This window comes from Pithys albifrons, chromosome 32 (genome assembly GCF_047495875.1).
Source record: "Pithys albifrons albifrons isolate INPA30051 chromosome 32, PitAlb_v1, whole genome shotgun sequence".
NCBI classification, from domain to species: Eukaryota; Metazoa; Chordata; class Aves; order Passeriformes; family Thamnophilidae; genus Pithys; species Pithys albifrons.
In genome coordinates, this window is record NC_092489.1 from 1,240,868 (window position 1) to 1,259,932 (window position 19,065).

The 19,065-nt window shown below is 50.4% G+C and overlaps 2 protein-coding genes across 2 annotated transcripts in view; one reads left to right on the forward strand and one right to left on the reverse strand.

Moving 5' to 3' along the window:
- The window catches only part of LOC139684145 (uncharacterized), a 1,342,464-nt gene that overhangs the window by 881,801 nt on the left and 441,598 nt on the right, over window positions 1–19,065 (reverse strand). The window contains 1 exon segment of the mRNA XM_071579746.1: window positions 15,585–16,285. Within this exon segment, the coding sequence (XP_071435847.1) occupies window positions 15,585–16,285 (701 nt within the window).
- Window positions 1–19,065, forward strand: part of LOC139684146 (uncharacterized) — an 800,710-nt gene that overhangs the window by 242,096 nt on the left and 539,549 nt on the right. Inside the window, 1 exon segment of the mRNA XM_071579747.1 lies at window positions 395–1,141. Coding sequence (XP_071435848.1) covers window positions 395–1,141 — 747 coding nt within the window.

Consider the following 19,065-nt stretch of genomic DNA (forward strand, 5'->3'; position numbering starts at 1 on the left):
AGGAAGAGGAAGATGCCTCGGGCCCCCCAGGCAGGTGAGGAGGAAGTCAGTGTCCCTTTCCCCCTGCCTTGTGCTGTATCTTCCAGCCCAGCATGGCCCCGGCTGCAGGATAACGCCGCTGCCGACGCCGTCCTGCCGGGGCCGGGTTTGGGGGGATGTCCTTGGCCTTCTCTGTGGGCCGAAGGCAAATGCCCTGCCTGTCCTTGTTCCTTCCTGCCCCAGGCCCTGAGCTGAGCACTGGGAGCACGGAGGACAAATCCCCGCAGCAGAACCTGGTGGCAGAGGCCATTTTGAACAGCTCCACAGAGCAGGAAGTCACCGAGGAGAAAAAGCCACGGAGATCCCTCAGGAGGAGAAGCTCTCAACCGAGTTTTGGGTCCTCTGAGCAGGATAGAGCCACCCAGTGTGGGAAAGATGGTCAGAGCTTCAACCAGAGCTCTGAGCTGGGGGTGCAGCAGCAGCTTCAGAGCAGGGAGAAGCACTACAAGTGCTTGGAATGTGGGAAGGGATTCAGCCAGAGCTCCCACCTGATTCACCACCAGCACATCCACACTGGGGAATGGCCCTACAGGTGTAGGGAATGTGGAAAGGGCTTCAGTCAGAGCTCCAACCTGATCAGCCACCAGATGATCCACACTGGGGAACGTCCCTACGAGTGTTCCCAGTGTGGGAAGAGGTGTCAGACCATCTCCAATCTCCTCGTACATCAGCGCACACACACGGGGGAGAGGCCCTTCTGCTGCACTGACTGTGGGAAAAGATTCAAACATAACTCCACCCTCACCTACCACCGGGGCACCCACACCGGGGAGAGGCTTCACAAGTGTGGGGAGTGTGGGAAGAGCTTCATCCGTAACTCTGAGCTCATCATCCACTGGATGACCCACACTGGGGAAAGGCCGTTTGAGTGTTCCCAGTGTGGGAAGCGGTTTCAGACCAGCTCAATTCTCCTCAAACATCAGCGCACACACACGGACGAGAGGCCCTTCTGCTGCACCGACTGCGGGAAGAGATTCAACAATAAATCCGACCTCATCATCCACCGGCGGATCCACACTGGTAAGAGGCCTTATGAATGTGACGAGTGTGGGAAGAGCTTCACCAGCAGCTCTGCTTTGACCAAACACCAACGGACTCACCAGTAAGGGAAGCCCCACGAGTGCCCCGACTGTGGGAAAAGCTTCATCTGCTGCTCCATCTCTATCACCCACATTCCTTGTGACCCACATTTGGAATACCCCTGGCTGGTGGTCTCCACATCCTCCTGCTTCTCCGTGGGCACTTGAATTAACACAGGGGGAGAAACATCCATGGTGTCATGGGTTTAGTTAGGCCCAGATTTAGGCTTTAGTTTTTAGAGCAAGGCCTTGGACAATCAGCTAACTAGAGCTGGGTCAGCCCAGCTGACTCCTACTGGCCAACTCTATTGCATCCCATATTCTGACATCATCTCAGATAGGAGAGGGAGGAGGGATTTTCCTTCTTCATGCCGGATGAGCAAGAAGTTTGTTGGCATTGCAGAGCTCCTGGGGGGAGACCAAGATACTGGGGAAATTGAAATTTATTTCCTGTTTGTTCTTCCTACCTTTTATTCTTAGTCTGTAGTTTGTATTTTATTGGTTTTCCATTTTATTTTCTGTTCAATATACCTTGTTCTGCTGAACTATGTCCTGTGTTTTGGTTTTTGGGGGACAGAAGAGGAGACTTTGCCTCTGAAATGATTACTTGGCATTTTGCCACATCAAAACCATCACATATGGGGACACAGACTGAAGTGGGAAATTCATTGGGAGGGGGGGGTTGCTGACTTTTGACCCTAAACATCTCCCCTGCTCCATACCCTTAGTTTATCTTGTGGCCTGAAGGAATCCTGAATGGTGTTTCAGAACTTTTCTAAACTCAGTAATTCCATAATTCCAATTCTCTGTGGCTCTGCCTCTCTGTGGGCCACCCAACCCAACCCCATGCACATTCACATGGTTCATTCTTTTGTTTTTTTGATTTTTTTTGTTCCATCTTCATTCCTTAATCACCTGAAATTGGAGTTAAAATAAAAAAATTGAACAAAGACACCTAAATTTCCACCATTCTCCTGGGAATTGGAGCAGGAATTTGGGATTCAAAGGGATATTCAGGAAGATTTCATGGTTCTGTGGGGATTTGGGAGAGTTTTCCCCAAAACTGGAGGTGTCCAGACCGACTGACATTTCTCCATCATTTTGCAGTCCAATATCTGAGAGGGTTTGATCTGTCAGCTCATAACACCTCAATCCCACCCCAAAATGTCTTCATGCCAACTTGAAATGACTCAATCCCATCCCAAAATGGTTTCACCCAACCTGAACCCACTTAGGAGGAGTCAGCAGCAGGAGAAGGGGTGCTACAAACCCAGGGAGGATGGGATAAAATTGGGAGGGCTTGGATGCAAATTGGGAGGGTTGGGATGGGACTTGGAGGGGGATGGTTTGGGGATTGGGAGACAAGAGATGGCGTGTGTGGGAAAACTGAGGGAGCTTCTGGGGTGCCCTCCTATCCTGAGGGGGGTACTGTGAGGGAGTGTGGGGTACATGTGACATCAGCACTTGGAGTGGGGCCCCACAGGAAGGGACACAGGGAGCTCTTTTTGAGGGGATCCTGCTGGTTCCCACCAGTTCATGGGGCTTTAAATATCTTTTGAGGGTTTCCCTCCTCTTTTTTATAGACTGAATGGAACCTCTTGCACTTTGGGGGGATGAGATGACCCTATTGACAGAAAAATCCTGCTGTTTTCAACCAATTTTCAGGGGGTGTACTTGGCTCTTGGGAGTCCCCCCTGATTCTGAGGGTTGCAGGGACCCCCTGGCTCCACTGGGGGCTGAGGGGGGTTATAATGCCAAGTTTTGAGGTGTTATAAGTGCCTTGTGGGGGGCCCAAGTTTGATGCACATCCCACGTGCAGGAGGGTGTCCCCCCTTCCTCCAGGCCTGCTGGGGTGGGGCTGGGACCCCTCCCCACACAGGGGGCACCCACAGTTCTTTTTGGGGGATGAGACTCCTCATGGAGTGGGACCAGCCCAGCTGGTGTCACAGAATCCCAGAATGTGCTGAGTGGGAAGGGACCCCCAAGGATCATGGAGTCCAACCCTCAGCCCTGCACAGGCCCATCCCAAAGAGTCACACCCCGTGCCCCAAGTTTACACCTAAGGCTGAGAGAGAAATAGTTCCCACCAATCCCAATACAGGTGGGTCCTCTGGCAGCCCAGACAGGGTGGAAACCAGAACACTGAAGTAGAAAGACCATAAAGGGGAATTCCTCAGAGAGATTATTTGGGCTTAATCTTCATATTTTGATGTGGGTTTTTGCTGAAACTTGATGTTTTTTAGTTTTGATATTTGTGAAGTTTTTTTGCCAGAATCTCAGTGTTTTGGAGCTTTTGATGGACACCAGGTGCCTGGTGACTTCACAGACAGACAGACTCTTCTGAGTTTGAAGGGACTCACAAGGATCGAGTCCAACTCTTAAGTCAATGGCCCACACAGGGAATTGAACTCATGACCTTGGCATTATTCCACCCAAGTTTTAACCCACTGAGCTAATCTCAGGTTCTAGAACTGGGGAGTGGAGACGGGTGAAAGCTGAGCTGGAGGCCCCCCAGCAGCCTGGAGACAGGGGAGTGTGGAAAAGGGAGAGCCTCAGAACTCCCAGGACCCTGAAACGGGCGCCTTTGGAAGGGGGAGCCTGCACAGGGGTGACCCCTGAGACAAACAGGTGGAGAACCCAGAGATGGGGAATCTCTGGGAATGGCACCCTGAAGCAGAGTCAGGGCAGAAAAGACTCCCGGGGGCCGAACACCTTTGACATCTCTTAGTGAGACTCCCATCCTGGACAGGGGAGACCCCCAGAGCCCCAGAGTGGAGAGACCAGAGTGGTGAAACTACTGGGACTATTTCAGGGACAGAATGATCATTGTTTGGACTATTGTTTGGCTGAGTCTTGATATTTTGCAGTTCTTGTGGTTGATCCCAATATTTCTCAGGATATTTGTTCTAGGGAGGGTTCAGAAGGATTCTGAGCTGAAACTATGACACCATTTTAAACAGCATTTATTACAGTGAAATAGCAAAGGAAAGAAGAAAAACTTAGAAGAGGGAACAGAAACCAAACCCCAAGACAACTCCCACTCACTCACACACCACTCACACAGTTCCTACACCTCTGACACCGTTCCCATCCATGCCGACCCCAGTGTGCTCAGGATCCCCAGTCTGAGCAGCTGCTGCATCCTTGGCCTTGGGTGGCTCAACACACTCAGCAGTGTCCCCGTGGGAGTCACCGCTGTCCTCGGTGCCAGCACACACCTCCTCCTGGAGCAAGGACTGTCTGTTTGGATGCACTTGCTCTGGGACATCTGTCTGGGTGTCTGTGGCCAGCACAGCCCAGAGAGAGGCCACCAGTCCCTCCCCCCATTATGTAACTGTGAAAGCCCCTGAGCTTGCACAGGGTATATCAAGGGTCTCCCTTTTGGGGTCAGTGGTGGTCACTTCATCATCATCCTCTTCTTTTTCCCTTTTACTCATCCTTGACTGGTTCTCAAAAAGCAGTGAGGCAGAAAAACAGTTTCAGTGTCCACGAGGTGCTTCTCCTTCAAGGTCAAAGTCCCATCATATCAGGTCTTATTTTCCATAACTTGGCAACAAAAGAACAGACTCTTGCAGGCATCAACCCAGTCACAGAAAAAAATAATAGCGTCTCATCCTGCCTAAATACAGCGTGGGAATCCTCTGAACCTGTAACATAGAATTGGCAATTGGGGTGAGATTCTGAGAGCACAAAAACTGACACAGAGGTGAATACGGCTCAGTCAGTGCAGGGCACAGCTGGACTGACAGACACTGTTCCCCAGTACATAAAACCCAGGGCTCAGTCAGTGCAGGGCACAGCTGGACTGACAGACACTGTTCCCCAGCACATAAAACCCAGGGCTCAGTCAGTGCAGGGCACAGCTGGACAGACAGACACTGTTCCCCAGGGCACACGGACAGGGCTCAGTCAGTGCAGGGCACAGCTGGACTGACAGACACTGTTCCCCAGGGAATAAAACCCAGGGCTCAGTCAGTGCAGGGCACAGCTGGACTGACAGACACTGTTCCCCAGAGCACACGGACAGGGCTCAGTCAGTGGGTGCGGAGCTGCACCAAGAGATGCTGTTCCCAGTGTGTGGGTGGTCACAACTCATTTCAGGTGTCCAGTTTAGGGAGAGATTTTTGCAGTGTTTTTCTTGTAACTACTGTCTAAACAGTGACATACATTTTTGTTATTGCACAGTGTAGATCTCGTATGTGTAAGTTCAGTCCCTTTGCAATCAGTTTTTTGATAACACAGTCAAAGAAACTCTTTCATTTTTTGTGTGTGTGGTTTTGCAGGACAATACCTAGAGAATTGTGTTATCAGTTTTTCTTTTTTTTGCCAGGCACGAGTGGAAGCGTTGTGATAATCTGTGTGTTTTGTCTGTGTAGAGGAGTTTGTTGTTGTGTTATATTTGTAGTGTAGAGATGTTCTGTAAAGAGAAACCTCAATCTTTGGCTCCACAGGTGATGGACACAGAAACCGTGGAGTGCTCTTTGGGATAAGGTACAAACTTGTAGAGGTATTGAGCTCAAATCGTGGGAGGTCAAAGACCCCATGGGAGTGTTGAAATACTGGGGACAGTTTGTGCAGACTCCCCATACACACTCCAAAGAGCAGCTCAGTCATGCTGGACCTGTGGCTGGATGCCTGTTGGCTGCATGTAAAGCCATGGCTGGTAAGATCACAGACCTTGAACATTAATTAATAGAACAGCTTAAAAACAATAATCAGCTAAAAGCTGAGATGCTGCTGCAGAGTCAGGTGTTTGTGGCTGCATCTGAACAAGGTGATCAGCTCAGGAAAAAGTGTGCTGTCTTGGCAGAGAAATACACATTGTGGGGAGCTGAGTGACGGGGCAAAAGGGACAGGACGAAGCCTGCAGGCCCACGGGTCCTGCCATTGTCACAGACCCAGGTGGGATCCAGAGACAGGGCATGGAAATATTTGGAGCACTGGGTGATTCTGATTCCTCTACTGAGGATGAGTCTGAGGTAGAAAAGGAAGGTGCCTGTGCAGCTCCTGTTTTCAAACAGAAATTAGTAACTGGAAGAGATGGACAGGCTGTTAGGAGAGATTAACTAAAAACATCTTGTAAAACTACAAGCAGAGACCAGGGGAGACACACCTTCTATCTGAACAAGGGAATCCAATTGAACAGGTGACAAACAAACTAAGTCAGTGAGGTGATTTACCAGGGCTGGAGCCTCCTGGATAGGGCAGAGGAGACAGGTGGGAGGAGCAATGGGGAGATGAGAAGGACTCAAATGAATAGACCTGCCTGTTTTGTTCACTCCTGACCTGTGGGATTGATAAATAGGAAAAGATGGAAAACCAACCCAAGTCCTCCACCCTATAGCAAAGCATTACCATGGCAAGAGAGGGCGGAAAGTGGAGTACCCAGGGCTGGGGAAGCCAGATGGCCCAGTGTTTAATCCTTCTGCACCCTACAATCCATGGACAGAAGTGACTGAGGTTGGAGTAGCAGCAGAGAGACACATAAAAACTGAACAGGGAACAGACCAAGCCCCCACACCAGCATGCTGTGTGTTGAGACACGACCCTCACCCCTTCACCCAATGTACCATCTGGTGGTGTGGTAGGAATAAACAGGGGGTCTGAGTGCTTGTGGGCACGGGGGGGAGGTCACTGTAATGCACAGCAATCCAGACAAACATAGAGGAAAAACTGCCCTGGGATGGGAGCTGGGGGTTCAACCAGTAAATTGGAAATGCAAATTGGTGACTGAGACCCTCACAGATATTCTGTTATGGTTCCTTCAATCAGTGAACACATCAGAGGTATGGATATATTATGGGTTCCACCTTAGAAATCCATGGTACCTCTTGGGCTTTTGGTGCCACGTGGTGGCTGCACGTCAGAGCTGTCACTGTGGGACTTACACAACAAGAAGCAGAAATTCCCACAGCTACAGAAATTGTAAACATAAAACAATATAAATTTCTGGGAGGAGATGCAGAAGCAACTGCCAATCCTTTGTTCCAAGCACGTGGTGTCTGTTCTGCACATTCTCCTGTTCACAGCCCTCTCTGGGCTGTGAAGGACTCGGGTGGCAGCTGGTGGGTGACTGGAGATTCCAGGGCAGTGAACAAACAGACACCCCCCACAAGTGCTGCTGTTCCTGAAGCTGCAACATCAGTGCCCCACCCCCAGGCACATCCAGGGACAGGGGACACTGTTATTGATGCAGCCAATGCATTTGTCACAATTCCAGGTCCATCCAGGGCACAGGATCAATTCCCATTTCCATGGGGTGGGAACCAGGACACCTTCACCCATCTGCCCCAGGGCTACAAGCACAGCCCTGCCTTTTGTCCCCAAGCCACACACTGCACTGGAGCACAACACACTGCACCTGCTCAGGTACAGATCCTTCAGGGCACAGATGGTATCCTGGTACAGGGACCTGATCACCATCAGGTGCAACAACAACTGGATGCCATTCTTGCCTTGTTAAGGTGCTGTGGATGGGCAGTGAATCCCACTGAAATACAGGGCCCAGCCCAAGAAATCAAATATTTGGGCGTCACATAAACCCAGAGTATTGAACAAATCCCAGAGAAAGCTTTAGCCAGCATTCAAACCTCGCCAACTCCAGAAGATAAGAAAGGAGTACAGCACTTTTTAGGTGCTGTTGGGAGCTGGAGATCACATGTACCTGGTTTAGCAGTGCCACTTAAGCCATTGCACAAAGTTACTCAAAAGAAGGCTCTGTTTGAACGGGGGTCAGAACAGCAGAGTTAGTGAGTCAAAGACACACAGAGCCTGACCAAGGGACCCACAACATGCCCAACTATCAAATAGGTGAGTGGGGAAAGCCCTCCAATCAGCTCACAGACACTCAGAAACAAACAGCATGGTTTCCTGAGGGCAGGGCAGGGATTCCCCATGGCAGACCATGCTGGAAAGCTGCAGCACTCACTGCAGCCCCACACACACAGTTGGTGGGTGAGGGGGAAGGAGGCAGCAGCCACTTGGCTGAATTGGTTGCTGTTTGGCAAGCCATGGACACGACACCACCCAATGCTATTTGTTCCCTGTGCATGGACTCTTGGGCAGCAGCACAGGGGCTGTAAACTGGCTGGGCAAGTGCCCTGCTGTCCTGAGGAATAAGGCTCCCCCTGAGTCAAACCACAATGACAATCTGCAGTTCCGGCCAAGGGAGGTAATTTATTGAGTTTCACATGACAATATACAGAGCTCAGAGGCAGAGACTGAGGCAGGGGCAGGGTTACTGATAACCTCCCCCAGGGGGGTGAATCAGGGCTTTGACCTCCTTGCAAAGGGAACAGAGACCCAGCAGGTGAGGGGTGTTGGAGGGTGAGGGCAGAGAGAATACACACATGCAAACACAAACAGCCTGTGGTGTTCTGGTGCCTGGGCCTGCCAGTGGCAGAAGATCAGCTGTCCTTTGCTTATCTCCAAGGGTTGCTGTTCAGGAAATTTAACTCCGCATCTGCCATCTCCAAAACTTCCATTCCTACATCTCGGCCTTTCTTGTTTTATACGTGAAAAACTGATACTTTTAAAATTACAGTAAATCATACATTGCATACAAGACAATAAACAAAAATTCAGAGCATAATAAAAAATGGAAACAGACCCATTAATACCAGACCCATCAATACCAGAATAAATGCTTTTCCAACTAGGGTTTCAAGATAAACAAGTCATCCAAAGGTTTCTGAAATCCTTAAAGCCTATATGAATTGATTTAGAATGATCACTGTTTCATTCAGAATTTATTCTTATGAATCTTTCTTTAAGATAACCTTAAAATCTTCATTTAAAATGACTTATAAATGAATAATCTTAATCATACAAATAGCTTTAGTTAATTTTTAGGGTTTCTGCTTGCCTTGACTTTTAACTTTATGTAAGTATTTCTGCAAATGAATAACTTTGTACTTTTGTCAGTGGGTCCCTGTGCATAGATGGGGGAGTTGTGGCTCTGTCAGTGGGGTAAGTGCATTCAGGAGTCACATCCATACATGATTCCTGTACTCACACACATCCATCCAGGCCAGCCCCCATTCATGCAATCACTCAAAACAGCCTTAGGAATTTACTTGCTCTGCCTTATAATTATGAAATGAGAAATTGTGCTTGTCTTCACCTCACACTTTTCCTTGTTTCTTGAGTTGCTGCTTTGATAAGAATATAATATTCTAAAACGTGGACATATCTCTCCTTCATGTTCCGTTTAATGTTCAAGAATTCTTTCACACACATACAAGCAAATACTGCCCCTTTTTTTCTTGTTCTTGCATGGCAAATAAGAGAGGTATCATTGGATATTTGCTGGGTGTGGATCCATAAAAATACAGGGCATGATTATTTGAACACTCAGCAAAAGTTATTACATCTGTAAAACTTCCATTGTGTTGGTTCCTGTCATGGATATCAATAATTTAGAGAAAGGTTAGTAAGGCTACCTTTGAATTTGCTTGCTTGGTTGGATTATCATTACTTGGTCAAACAAAAGCTTAAAACAATTGCTAGTACTGAATGCTAAAAATTAACAAATTCTAATAAAATACTGTATTTTTTTCAATTTAACAAATAAAATACGTTTTTACCAATTGTGTGGAGGTTCCATTAATGAGCTGCAATAAGAGAACTGTTGATCATTTTAAAATTCTGATTTATCCATTATTTACATCTCACTCCAATGTAACTTGCAAGTGCTGCAGCTTTGAGGAAAACAGGCCGAGAAGGGAGAGAGTGAGGAGAGAGCTTTGTGTGACCCTTCCCAGCCAAGTCACCTCAGCTGCCACTGCAGGAGTCTCACCACTTCCCAACACCACAACTCCAGTGTTGGCTTCTCCTTGAGCCATTGGAGTGCAGTAAATTATAGAGAAACTCATTGAAACACGGATAGTTAATGCAGGTAGGAGTAAAAGCAACGAACAACACACTCATTCATACCATGAAGGGAATTGTTAACAGGGAAAACACTAATAAGCTCAGGAACAAAGGTATTAAATAGAATTTAAACTTTTAAACAATTTTTACTATTTGCAGTAGGTGTTCAAATTGTTAGAAAAGGTTTTTAAAACATCAGAAGTTTGGAAAGCAATTGGAAGTTTAGAAAGTTCTTTTCATCTGATGGATAATTTGCACATCAAAAATTATACCTCTTTAGATATATAACATCTTTTTCAGATACAAAAACATTGGGTTTAAGAACAATAATGACACTTTACAAAAATGCAGACCTGTGTGTTTCTATGCCATAACTTTACAGAATAAAATGAAATAATGAATAAATTTGAAAAATAACTGGGATAATAAACCTACAGCACGACACTGTCTTAGAGCGTGACTGCTAGAAAATACGTTAGAAACTGAGATACAGAAAGGTGACATGTTTGCAGCTTGTTGAAAGCTTTTATCTTAAAGCCATTATTGTTTGCCTTCTCTTAAGAGTAATAAGGCTTATATTCAATTTTAATACTATTTGAAAAAGGCATAGAAGTTTTTTTTGGCATGAAACAGCTTCCACTATTCCTTTTACTGGAAATGATTATGATATTTTGTTACATCGTTATAAAGGTGAAGACATAGTTAACTAATTAGGAGTTAAATCAATATTCATAATAAGGTATTACCAGTTGTTAACCCGACAGCATTGCTATTGATCAGAATCTGTGGCTGTCCCAGTTCGGCATCTCTGGCCGCTCCTGCCAATGGGTTTCTGTGCCTGTCGGCTGTGCCGGGCTGGGCCGGGCCGTTCCTGCAGCTTCTGGCGGTGCTGCGCTGGGTGCTGGGGCTGCGGCGGCAGCGCTGAGGGGCTGTCCGTGCTGCTGTCGGAGCCATCTCCGCCTCTGCGCTCTGGCGGCTGCTCGGAGCTCTCCTGGCCGGGCCGGGGCTCAGCGGGCAGGGGCAGCGGGACGCTCTCCCGCCGGGTATCGGATCTGACACCGGCACCGGCACGGGCTCTGACACCGACATCTCCACTGGCACAGGCTCTGGCACCAGCACCGGCACTGGCTCTGGCACCGTCACGGGCTCTGGCACCGGCACCGACACCGGCACGAGCTCTGGCACCGGCCCCGCCCGCAGCATCCTCCGCTCTGCTCTGCGTCGGGCTCGGCGCTGCCTCTGCCTGGCTCGGCTTCTCTCCGCTCCAATCCCACCCATTGGCATCAGTGCCCCAGGCGGGAAGGGCTGCAGGGGGGTCCGGCAAGAGCAGGGCAGGGGCTGCTGCTCTTTGCGCCTTTCTCTGCCCCGGGCAGGAACGCTGCGTGTGACAGCGGCACGGGGGGGTGCAGCTGCTTCTCCTGCTGCATCCTTTGCTGGGCAGCTGCAATCACTGGCAGCAGCACATTCAGAGGGCAGCTGTGCCCACAGCAGGGAGTGTTGGAAAGGGGAGTCATTTATTTGGAGCTCACTCTGTTCAAGCAGCACCTCATCATCCAGAGCACGTTCCTCTGCTCCACAGACAGCTTAGATCTCATCTCCATAATGTTTCTCCCCAACAACATACAGTGCATTTTTAAAAGACTTTAAGGGAATTATTTAAAAAAAAAAAAAACAAAAAAAAACAAACCAAAACCAAAGAAACAAAAAAAACCCTAAAAAAAAAACAAAGGAAAAAACCAAAAACAAATCACAAAGCAGGAAAGACTTCAGTTCTTGTAACTATTTAGACTGTGGCCCATCAAACTGTTTTTGGCCACAAACAGTTTCAGGGCACTGGCTTCACAAACAAATAAATTTTATTTTCATGGGGTACTGGTTTCTTTTAGCTCAGCTCTGTCCCTTCAAGCTGTTTCAGGGCTCTGGCTTCACAAGCTGGCTTAGACACTGATCATGTTACTGAATCATTTTGTTTCAGAGCTGTTTAGAAATAATTCAGTCACGTTTTTTTCCCCCTTTGAGAATCTTCCAATTTCCAGAGTTGATCACCTTCTGTCCAGCAGACAGGCACCAATCATGCCTTTTTCCCAAGCTGGACTGCTGCCCATCACCAGGACAGGGACTTCATGTCATTCCTGTCTGTCCTGCCCTGTCGGTGTTACCAAGGCAAGGCCCTAAAAATTGTGGATCTTTCCGAAGGCTCCACGTTTGGGCTCCATTTGTCGTGCTGGATCTGGGTCTCCACAGGAATGAACCACAAGGCCAATCAGAAGCTCAAACCAAGCAAAGCCGTTTATTCAAATCCCATGTTACAATATATGGACTCAGGGACTGGTGTTCAAGGCAGGGGAAGAGGAACTGGTGACCTCTGAGACATGGGGGAGGCATGGGGGGATGGCTCAGGGCTTTTGACCTTGCAGATGGAAAAGAGACCCAGCAGGTATGGGGGGTTTGGGAGGGTGAGGGCAGACAGAGGAATACACACATGCAAACACAAACAGTGTGTAGTGTTCTGGTGCCTGGGCCTGCCAGTGGCAGAAGATCAGCTGTCCTTTGCTTATCTCCAAGGGTTGCTGTTCAGGAAATGTAACTCCACATCTGCCAGCTCCAAAACTCCCTCTCCTATTATTGGCCCCTGCGGTGCCACCAGGAGCAGCTGCACCTGCCTCCTCCTGTGCAGCCTCTCTGTCTCTCTGCCCTGCTGGGCACACTCAGGAGCAGCCACAGCTGCCTCTTCTAAATGGGTGTGTGTCTGTCTGCCTTTGCTGCTGGACACACAGAGGCCCAATTGGGCTCCTCTTGTGGCACCAGGGGCGGCCACTGCCCCTCTGTGCTGCTGACCAGTGCTGGGCAGGGCTGGTGATTCCCTGACTCTCACAAAGTCCCCTCGTTCCTGTCGTGTCACAATGTCCCCTGGGTTCCAGGAGGCCCTGCAGTGTCACAGTGTCCCCTGGGTTCCAGGAGGCCCTGCAGTGTCACAATGTCTCCTGGGTTCCAGGAGACCCTGCAGTGTCACAATGTCCCCTGGGTTCCAGGAGGCCCTGCAGTGTCACAGTGTCCCCTGGGTTCCAGGAGGCTCTGCAGTGTCACAATGTCCCCTGGGTTCCAGGAGACCCTGCAGTGTCACAGTGGCCCCTGGGCACCCTCAGACCCCACATCACACAGCCCTGGCAGTTCCCTCACCTGAAATATCGGGACACCACAACAGAAGGAAGACATTGAGCCATTAGAGAGTGTCCAAAGGAGGACACCAAGAGGGGAAGGGCCTGCAGGGGAAGCGTGTGAGGAGCAGCTGAGGGCACTTGGTGTGTTCAGCTGCACAAGAGGAGACTGAGGGGACACCTCATTGCAGGTACAACTTCCTTGGCAGGGACACAGGAAGGGCAGGCACTGATCTCTGCTCTGTGGGGACCAGGGATAGAACTCTTGGAATGGCCTGCAGCTGTGTCAGGGCAGGGTTAGGTTGGATCTTACAAAGAGGTTCTTTCCCTAGAGGGTGGTAGGCACTGACCAGACTCCCCAGGGCAGTGGGCACAGCCCCAAGGCTGACAGAGCTCCAGGAGTGTTTGGATGATGCTCTGGGGCACAGGGTGTGACTCTTGGGGATGGGCCTGTGCAGGGCTGAGGGTTGGACTCCATGATCCTTGGGGGTCCCTTCCCACTCAGCACATTCTGGGGTTCTGTGACATCAGCTGGGCTGGTCCCAGTGCATGAAGAAGCCCTGTCACCCCAGAAATACTCTGGGTGGCCACTGTGTGAGTTGTGTGGGGAGGGGTCCCAGCCCCACCCCAGCAGCCTTCCAGGAAGGGGGGACACCCTCCTGCAGGTGGGATGTCCACCAAAACTGGATTCCCCACAAGTCACTTGTAACACTTCAGAATTGGGGATTATAATCCCCCTCAGCCACCAGTGGTGCCAGAGGGGTAACTGCAACCCCCAGAATAAGGGGGGGGGGGACTCCCAAGAGCCCCTAAAAATGGTTTAAAACAGCAGAAAGAACTCCCAAATGGGGCTATCTCAGCATCCACCAAAATGTGAGGGGTTCACTCCAGCCACTGAAAATTAGGAGAGGGACCCCCAAAAGATGGTTATAGCTTCCAAAATTCGTGCAAAGCAACAGGATCCCCTCAAAAAGAGATCCCTGTGTCCCTCCCTGTGGGGCCCCACTCCAAGTGCTGATGTCACATGTCCCCTACACTCCCTCACAGTACGCCCCTCAGGATAGGAGGGCACCCCAGAAGCTCCCTCAGTTTTCCCACACACCCCATCTCTTGTCTCCCAATCCCCAACCCATCCCCCTCCAAGTCCCATCCCAACCCTCCCAATTTGCATCCAAGCCCTCCCAATTTTATCCCATCCTCCCTGGGTTTATAGCATCCCTTCTCCTGCTGCTGACTCCCCCTAAGTGGGTTCAAGTTGCATTAAACCATTTTGGGATGGGATTGAGTAATTTCAAGTTGGCATGGAGCCATTTTGGGGTGGGATTGAGGTGTTATGAGCTGACAGATCAATCCCTCTCAGATATTGGACTGCAAAATGATGGAGAAATGTCAGTCGGTCTGGACACCTCCAATTTTGGGGAAAACTCTCCCAAATCCCCACAGAACCCTGAAATCTTCCTGAATATCCCTTTGAATCCCAAATTCCTGCTCCAATTCCCAGGAGAATGATGGAAGTTTAGATGCCTTTGTTCAGTTTCTTTATTTTAATCCCATTTTTTGGTGATTTTAAGGGATGAAGATGGATCAAATATAATAAAAAAAAAACCAAAAAATCAATCCTGTGAATGTGCATGGGGTTGGGTTGGGTGGCCCATAGAGAGGCAGAGCCACAGAGAATTGGAATTATGGAATTATTGAGTTTAGAAAAGTTCTGAAACACCACTCAGGATTCCTTGAGGCCACAAGATAAACTAAGGGTATGGAGCAGGGGAGATTTTTAGGGTCAAAAGTCAGCAAATCCCCCTTCCCAATGAATTTCCCACTTCAGTCTGTGTCCCCATATGTGGTGTCTTTGATGTGGCAAAATGCCAAGTAATCATTTCAGAGGCAAAGTCTCCTCTTCTGTCCCCCAAAAACCAAAACACAGGACATAGTTCAGCAGAACAAGGTATATTGAACAGAAAATAAAATAGAAACCAAATAAAATACAAACTACAGACTAAGAATAAAAGGTAGCAAGAACAAACAGGAAGTAAATTTCAGCTTCCCCAGTATCTTGGTCTCCCCCCAGGAGCTCTGCAATGCCAAGAAACTCCTGGTTCATCTGGCAAGAAGAGGAAGAAGGAAAATCCCTCCTCCCTCTCTTCTTCTATCTGAGATGATGTCAGAATATGGGATGCAATAGAGTTGGCCAACAGGAGTCAGCTGGGCTGACACAGCTCGAATCAGCTGATTGTCCAAGGCCTTGCTCTAAAAACTAAAGCCTAAATCTGGGCCTAACTAAACCCATGACACCATGGATGTTCCTCCCCCGGGTTAATTCAAGTGCCCACGGAGAACCAGGAGGACATGGAGACCACCAGCCAGGGGTCTTCCTAATGTGGGTCACAAGGAATGTGGGTGATAGAGATGGAGCAGCAGATGAAGCTTTTCCCACAGTCGGGGCACTCGTGGGGCTTCCCTCACTCGTGGGTCCGTTGGTGTTTGGTCAAATGACAGCTCTGGATGAAGCTCTTCCCACACTCATCACAGTCATAAGGCCTCTCTCCACTGTGGATACGCCGGTGGACGATGAGGTCAGATTTACGTTTGAATCTCTTCCCGCAGTCGGTGCAGTGGAAGGGCCTCTCGTCCGTGTGTGTGCGCTGATGTTTGAGGAGACGTGAGCTGGTCTGAAACCTCTTCCCACACTCAGAACACTCAAACAGCCTCTCCCCAGTGTGGTTCATCCGGTGGGTGATGAGCTCAGAGTTACGAATGAAACTCTTTCCACAGTCCCAACATTTGTGAGGTCTGTCCCCAGTGTGGAGACTCCGGTGGGTGATGAGGCTGGAGCTGTGGTTGAATCTCTTCCCGCAGTCGGTGCAGCAGAAGGGCCTCTCCCCCGTGTGTGTGCGCTGATGCACGAGGAGTTCTGAGCTGGTCCGACACCTCTTCCCACACTGGGAACACTCATAGGGACATTCCCCAGTGTGGACCATCTGGTGCCTGATCAGGTGGGAGCTCTGACTGAAGCCCTTCCCACATTCCCTACACGTGTAGGGCCATTCCCCAGTGTGGATGTGCTGGTGGTGAATCAGGTGGGAGCTCTTGCTGAATCCCTTCCCACATTCCAAGCACTTGTAGCGCTTCTCCCTGCTCTGAAGCTGCTGCTGCACCCCCAGCTCAGAGCTCTGGTTGAAGCTCTGGCCATCTTTCCCACACTGGGTGGCTCTATCCTGATCGGAGGACCCAAAACTCGGTTGAGAGCTTCTCCTCCTGCGGGATCTCCGTGGCTTTTTCTCCTTGGTGTCTTCCTGCTCTGTGGAGCTGTTCAAGGTGGCCTCTGCCACAAGGTTCTGCTGGGGGGATTTGTCCTCCGTGCTCCCCATGCTCAGCTCGGGGCCTGGGGCAGGAAGGAACAAGGACACTCAGGGCATTTGCCTCCGGCCCACAGGGAAGGCCAAGGACATCCCCCCAAACCCGGCCCCGGCAGGACGGCGTCGGCAGCGGGGCTGTCCTGCAGCCGGGGCCATGCTGGGCTGGAAGATGCAGCACAAGAGAGGGGCAAAGGGGCACTGACTTCCTCCTCACCTGCCTGGGGGTCCCGGGGCATCTTCCTCTTCCTCGCAGCCTCCTCTGCCATTCCGACACACCTTCAGAAGGATAACTCCTGGTTTTTAGGGAAAACAAGCTGTGAGTGCCTTTGGTTTGGTTTCCCAAGTCCCTCTCTAAAAGTTACTCGGCATCTTGTGTCCAGAAAAACCTCCAAAACACCAAGATTTATCTCAAGAAAACCCGCCCAGGACCTTCTCCTCTCTGACCTCCCCCTTTTGGCATTCTGAGTGTCCCCCCTGTCTGGGCTGCTGGGGGTCTCCTGTGTATTGGGGGTCCTCCCTCTCCAGGGTCTCCGCCCTCTCCAGGCTACCAGGGCCCCACAACCCCCTGCCCGGCCATTCCCGGATTACCAGCCCTCACATCCCCCTTTCTTTGACTCCAGGACCGCCCTCACCTCCTTTTCCCTCTCATCCTGCCTTTCCCAGACTTCACAATCCCTTTGCCTTTCTTCTGCCACCTCCTCAACCCCCTTATTCTGGGCACAGTGACCACCTCCACCCCCCAACCACCTCTCCCCACTCCTAGTCCTACCCTTCCTTACCTTGGGCCCATCCTGATCATCCATTCCAAGGCACTGGGATGTCCCTGCCCCACTTATCCTACACCAACACTCCCCTGCAGTCCTTTTCCAGGCCATCCCACCTCTTCCAGTCCCCACACGCACCTTTGCCTTGACTCTGGGACCCCCAGTGCCCCCACTCCTGCATTTCCCAGATCACAGATCCCTTTTGGAACACTGAGTGATACCTTGAATCCCTCTTTCCTGGCCATTCTGGGTTTTTCTATATCATGACCCACCTTTCCTTAACATCGAGGTCCCCTGTACCCACCTTTCCTGGGCACAGGGGACCTCTGGGCTTCCCATCCCACTTTTCTGAGCAATCACATCCCTTCTCTTGGCTATGGGACCCCCTGAAAACCCCCTTCCCCAGCTCTGGGTCCCCCCTGCACCCCCAGCATTCAGCCCAAAACACCAAGATTCTAACCCTAAATAGGGGCACCAGAGGGGATTTGGGGACCCCGCAGTCCCTCCTCTCCTGACTCTCTGCTTGGGGTGGTGGTTCCCAAGGGCCCCCCTCTCCAGGATGCTGGGTGTCCTGAGGGTGCCCCCTCTCTGGGCTGTCCATTTTGGGATCCAGGGGGGTCCCTGAGCACCCTGAGCAGAGAGTCAGGGCAGAAAGGACCCCTGGGACCCTTGGCATTCCTTGGAGGGATCATGGAGAGGGGAGAATCAAAGAAACTCAGTGGGTTCAGATCACAGAGTGGGGGACCTCTGAAATTCCCGGGATCTCCAGTAGCCTGGAAAAGGCAGAACCCCAGAGAGGGGACCCCAAAAAACAAGGCACCCCCAACAATCTGGACAGGGAGGATCCCCAGAACCCCAAGCACAGAGAACACAGGGAGCAAATTTCTGGGAGTGATTTTTTTGGAAGTGAATCTTGGTGCTTTGAATTTCTTTTTCCTTAATCTGCATATTTTGGGGTATTTTTGCCCAGTCTTGATGGTTTGGGGTTTTAGGGGATCTGTGCCAGGTGCCTCCATTTGGAGACTTGGGAAGATCCCAGGATTTTCCAGCATCCAGGGATGCCCCCCAAGCAAAGCCACATTTGGGGGGTGACTCCCTTTGTTTCTCACACTTCTAGGAAAAAAACCCATCAAATTAATCTGATTTTCCTGCTTTTTCAGGCTGTCCACATGTCTCCCTTAGCTTCAGTTCTCTCTGTTTCAACTCTCCCTTGAAGGAGTTTTCGGGGGGTCAGGGACGAGGGTTTATGGGAAAGGGTTGGGAGTATCTGGGCTGGTCTGGAAGCAGTTGGAGGGTTCTGGGTTGTTTGGAAGGTCTGGAAGGGATTTAGAGGGATCCTGGGGTAGTTTTCAGCATCTGGAAGGGAATTTAGGGAGGTCCTGGACTGGTTTGAGAGTATCTGGGAGAGGCCTTGGAGGTTCTGGTGTTGTTTGGGAGGCCTGGAGACATTTGAGGTGGTCTGGGAGGGGGTTTGGAGGGAGGGTGATGGAATTTGGAAAGGTCTGGGGGGGGGAGTGGGTGGTCTTGGGGTGGTTTGCAGGGTCTGGATGAAAGTTTGGGGGGGTCTCTGGGAGGTTCTGTGCGGTGTTTAGGGGGGTCTGGGGAGGTTTGGAGGACTCTGGGGGAGTCTTGGGGGGTTGGGAGAGGGACTCTGGGGCATTTTGAGGGGCTCTGGCAGATCCAAGAGGTGATTTGGGGAACCCTGTTGTTTTAAGTCTGGGGTTTAAGGATCTCAAGATGGGTTTGGGGTTTTTTTGGTGAGTGGAGGGGGTGGGGGAGGATGTGGGATGGACCT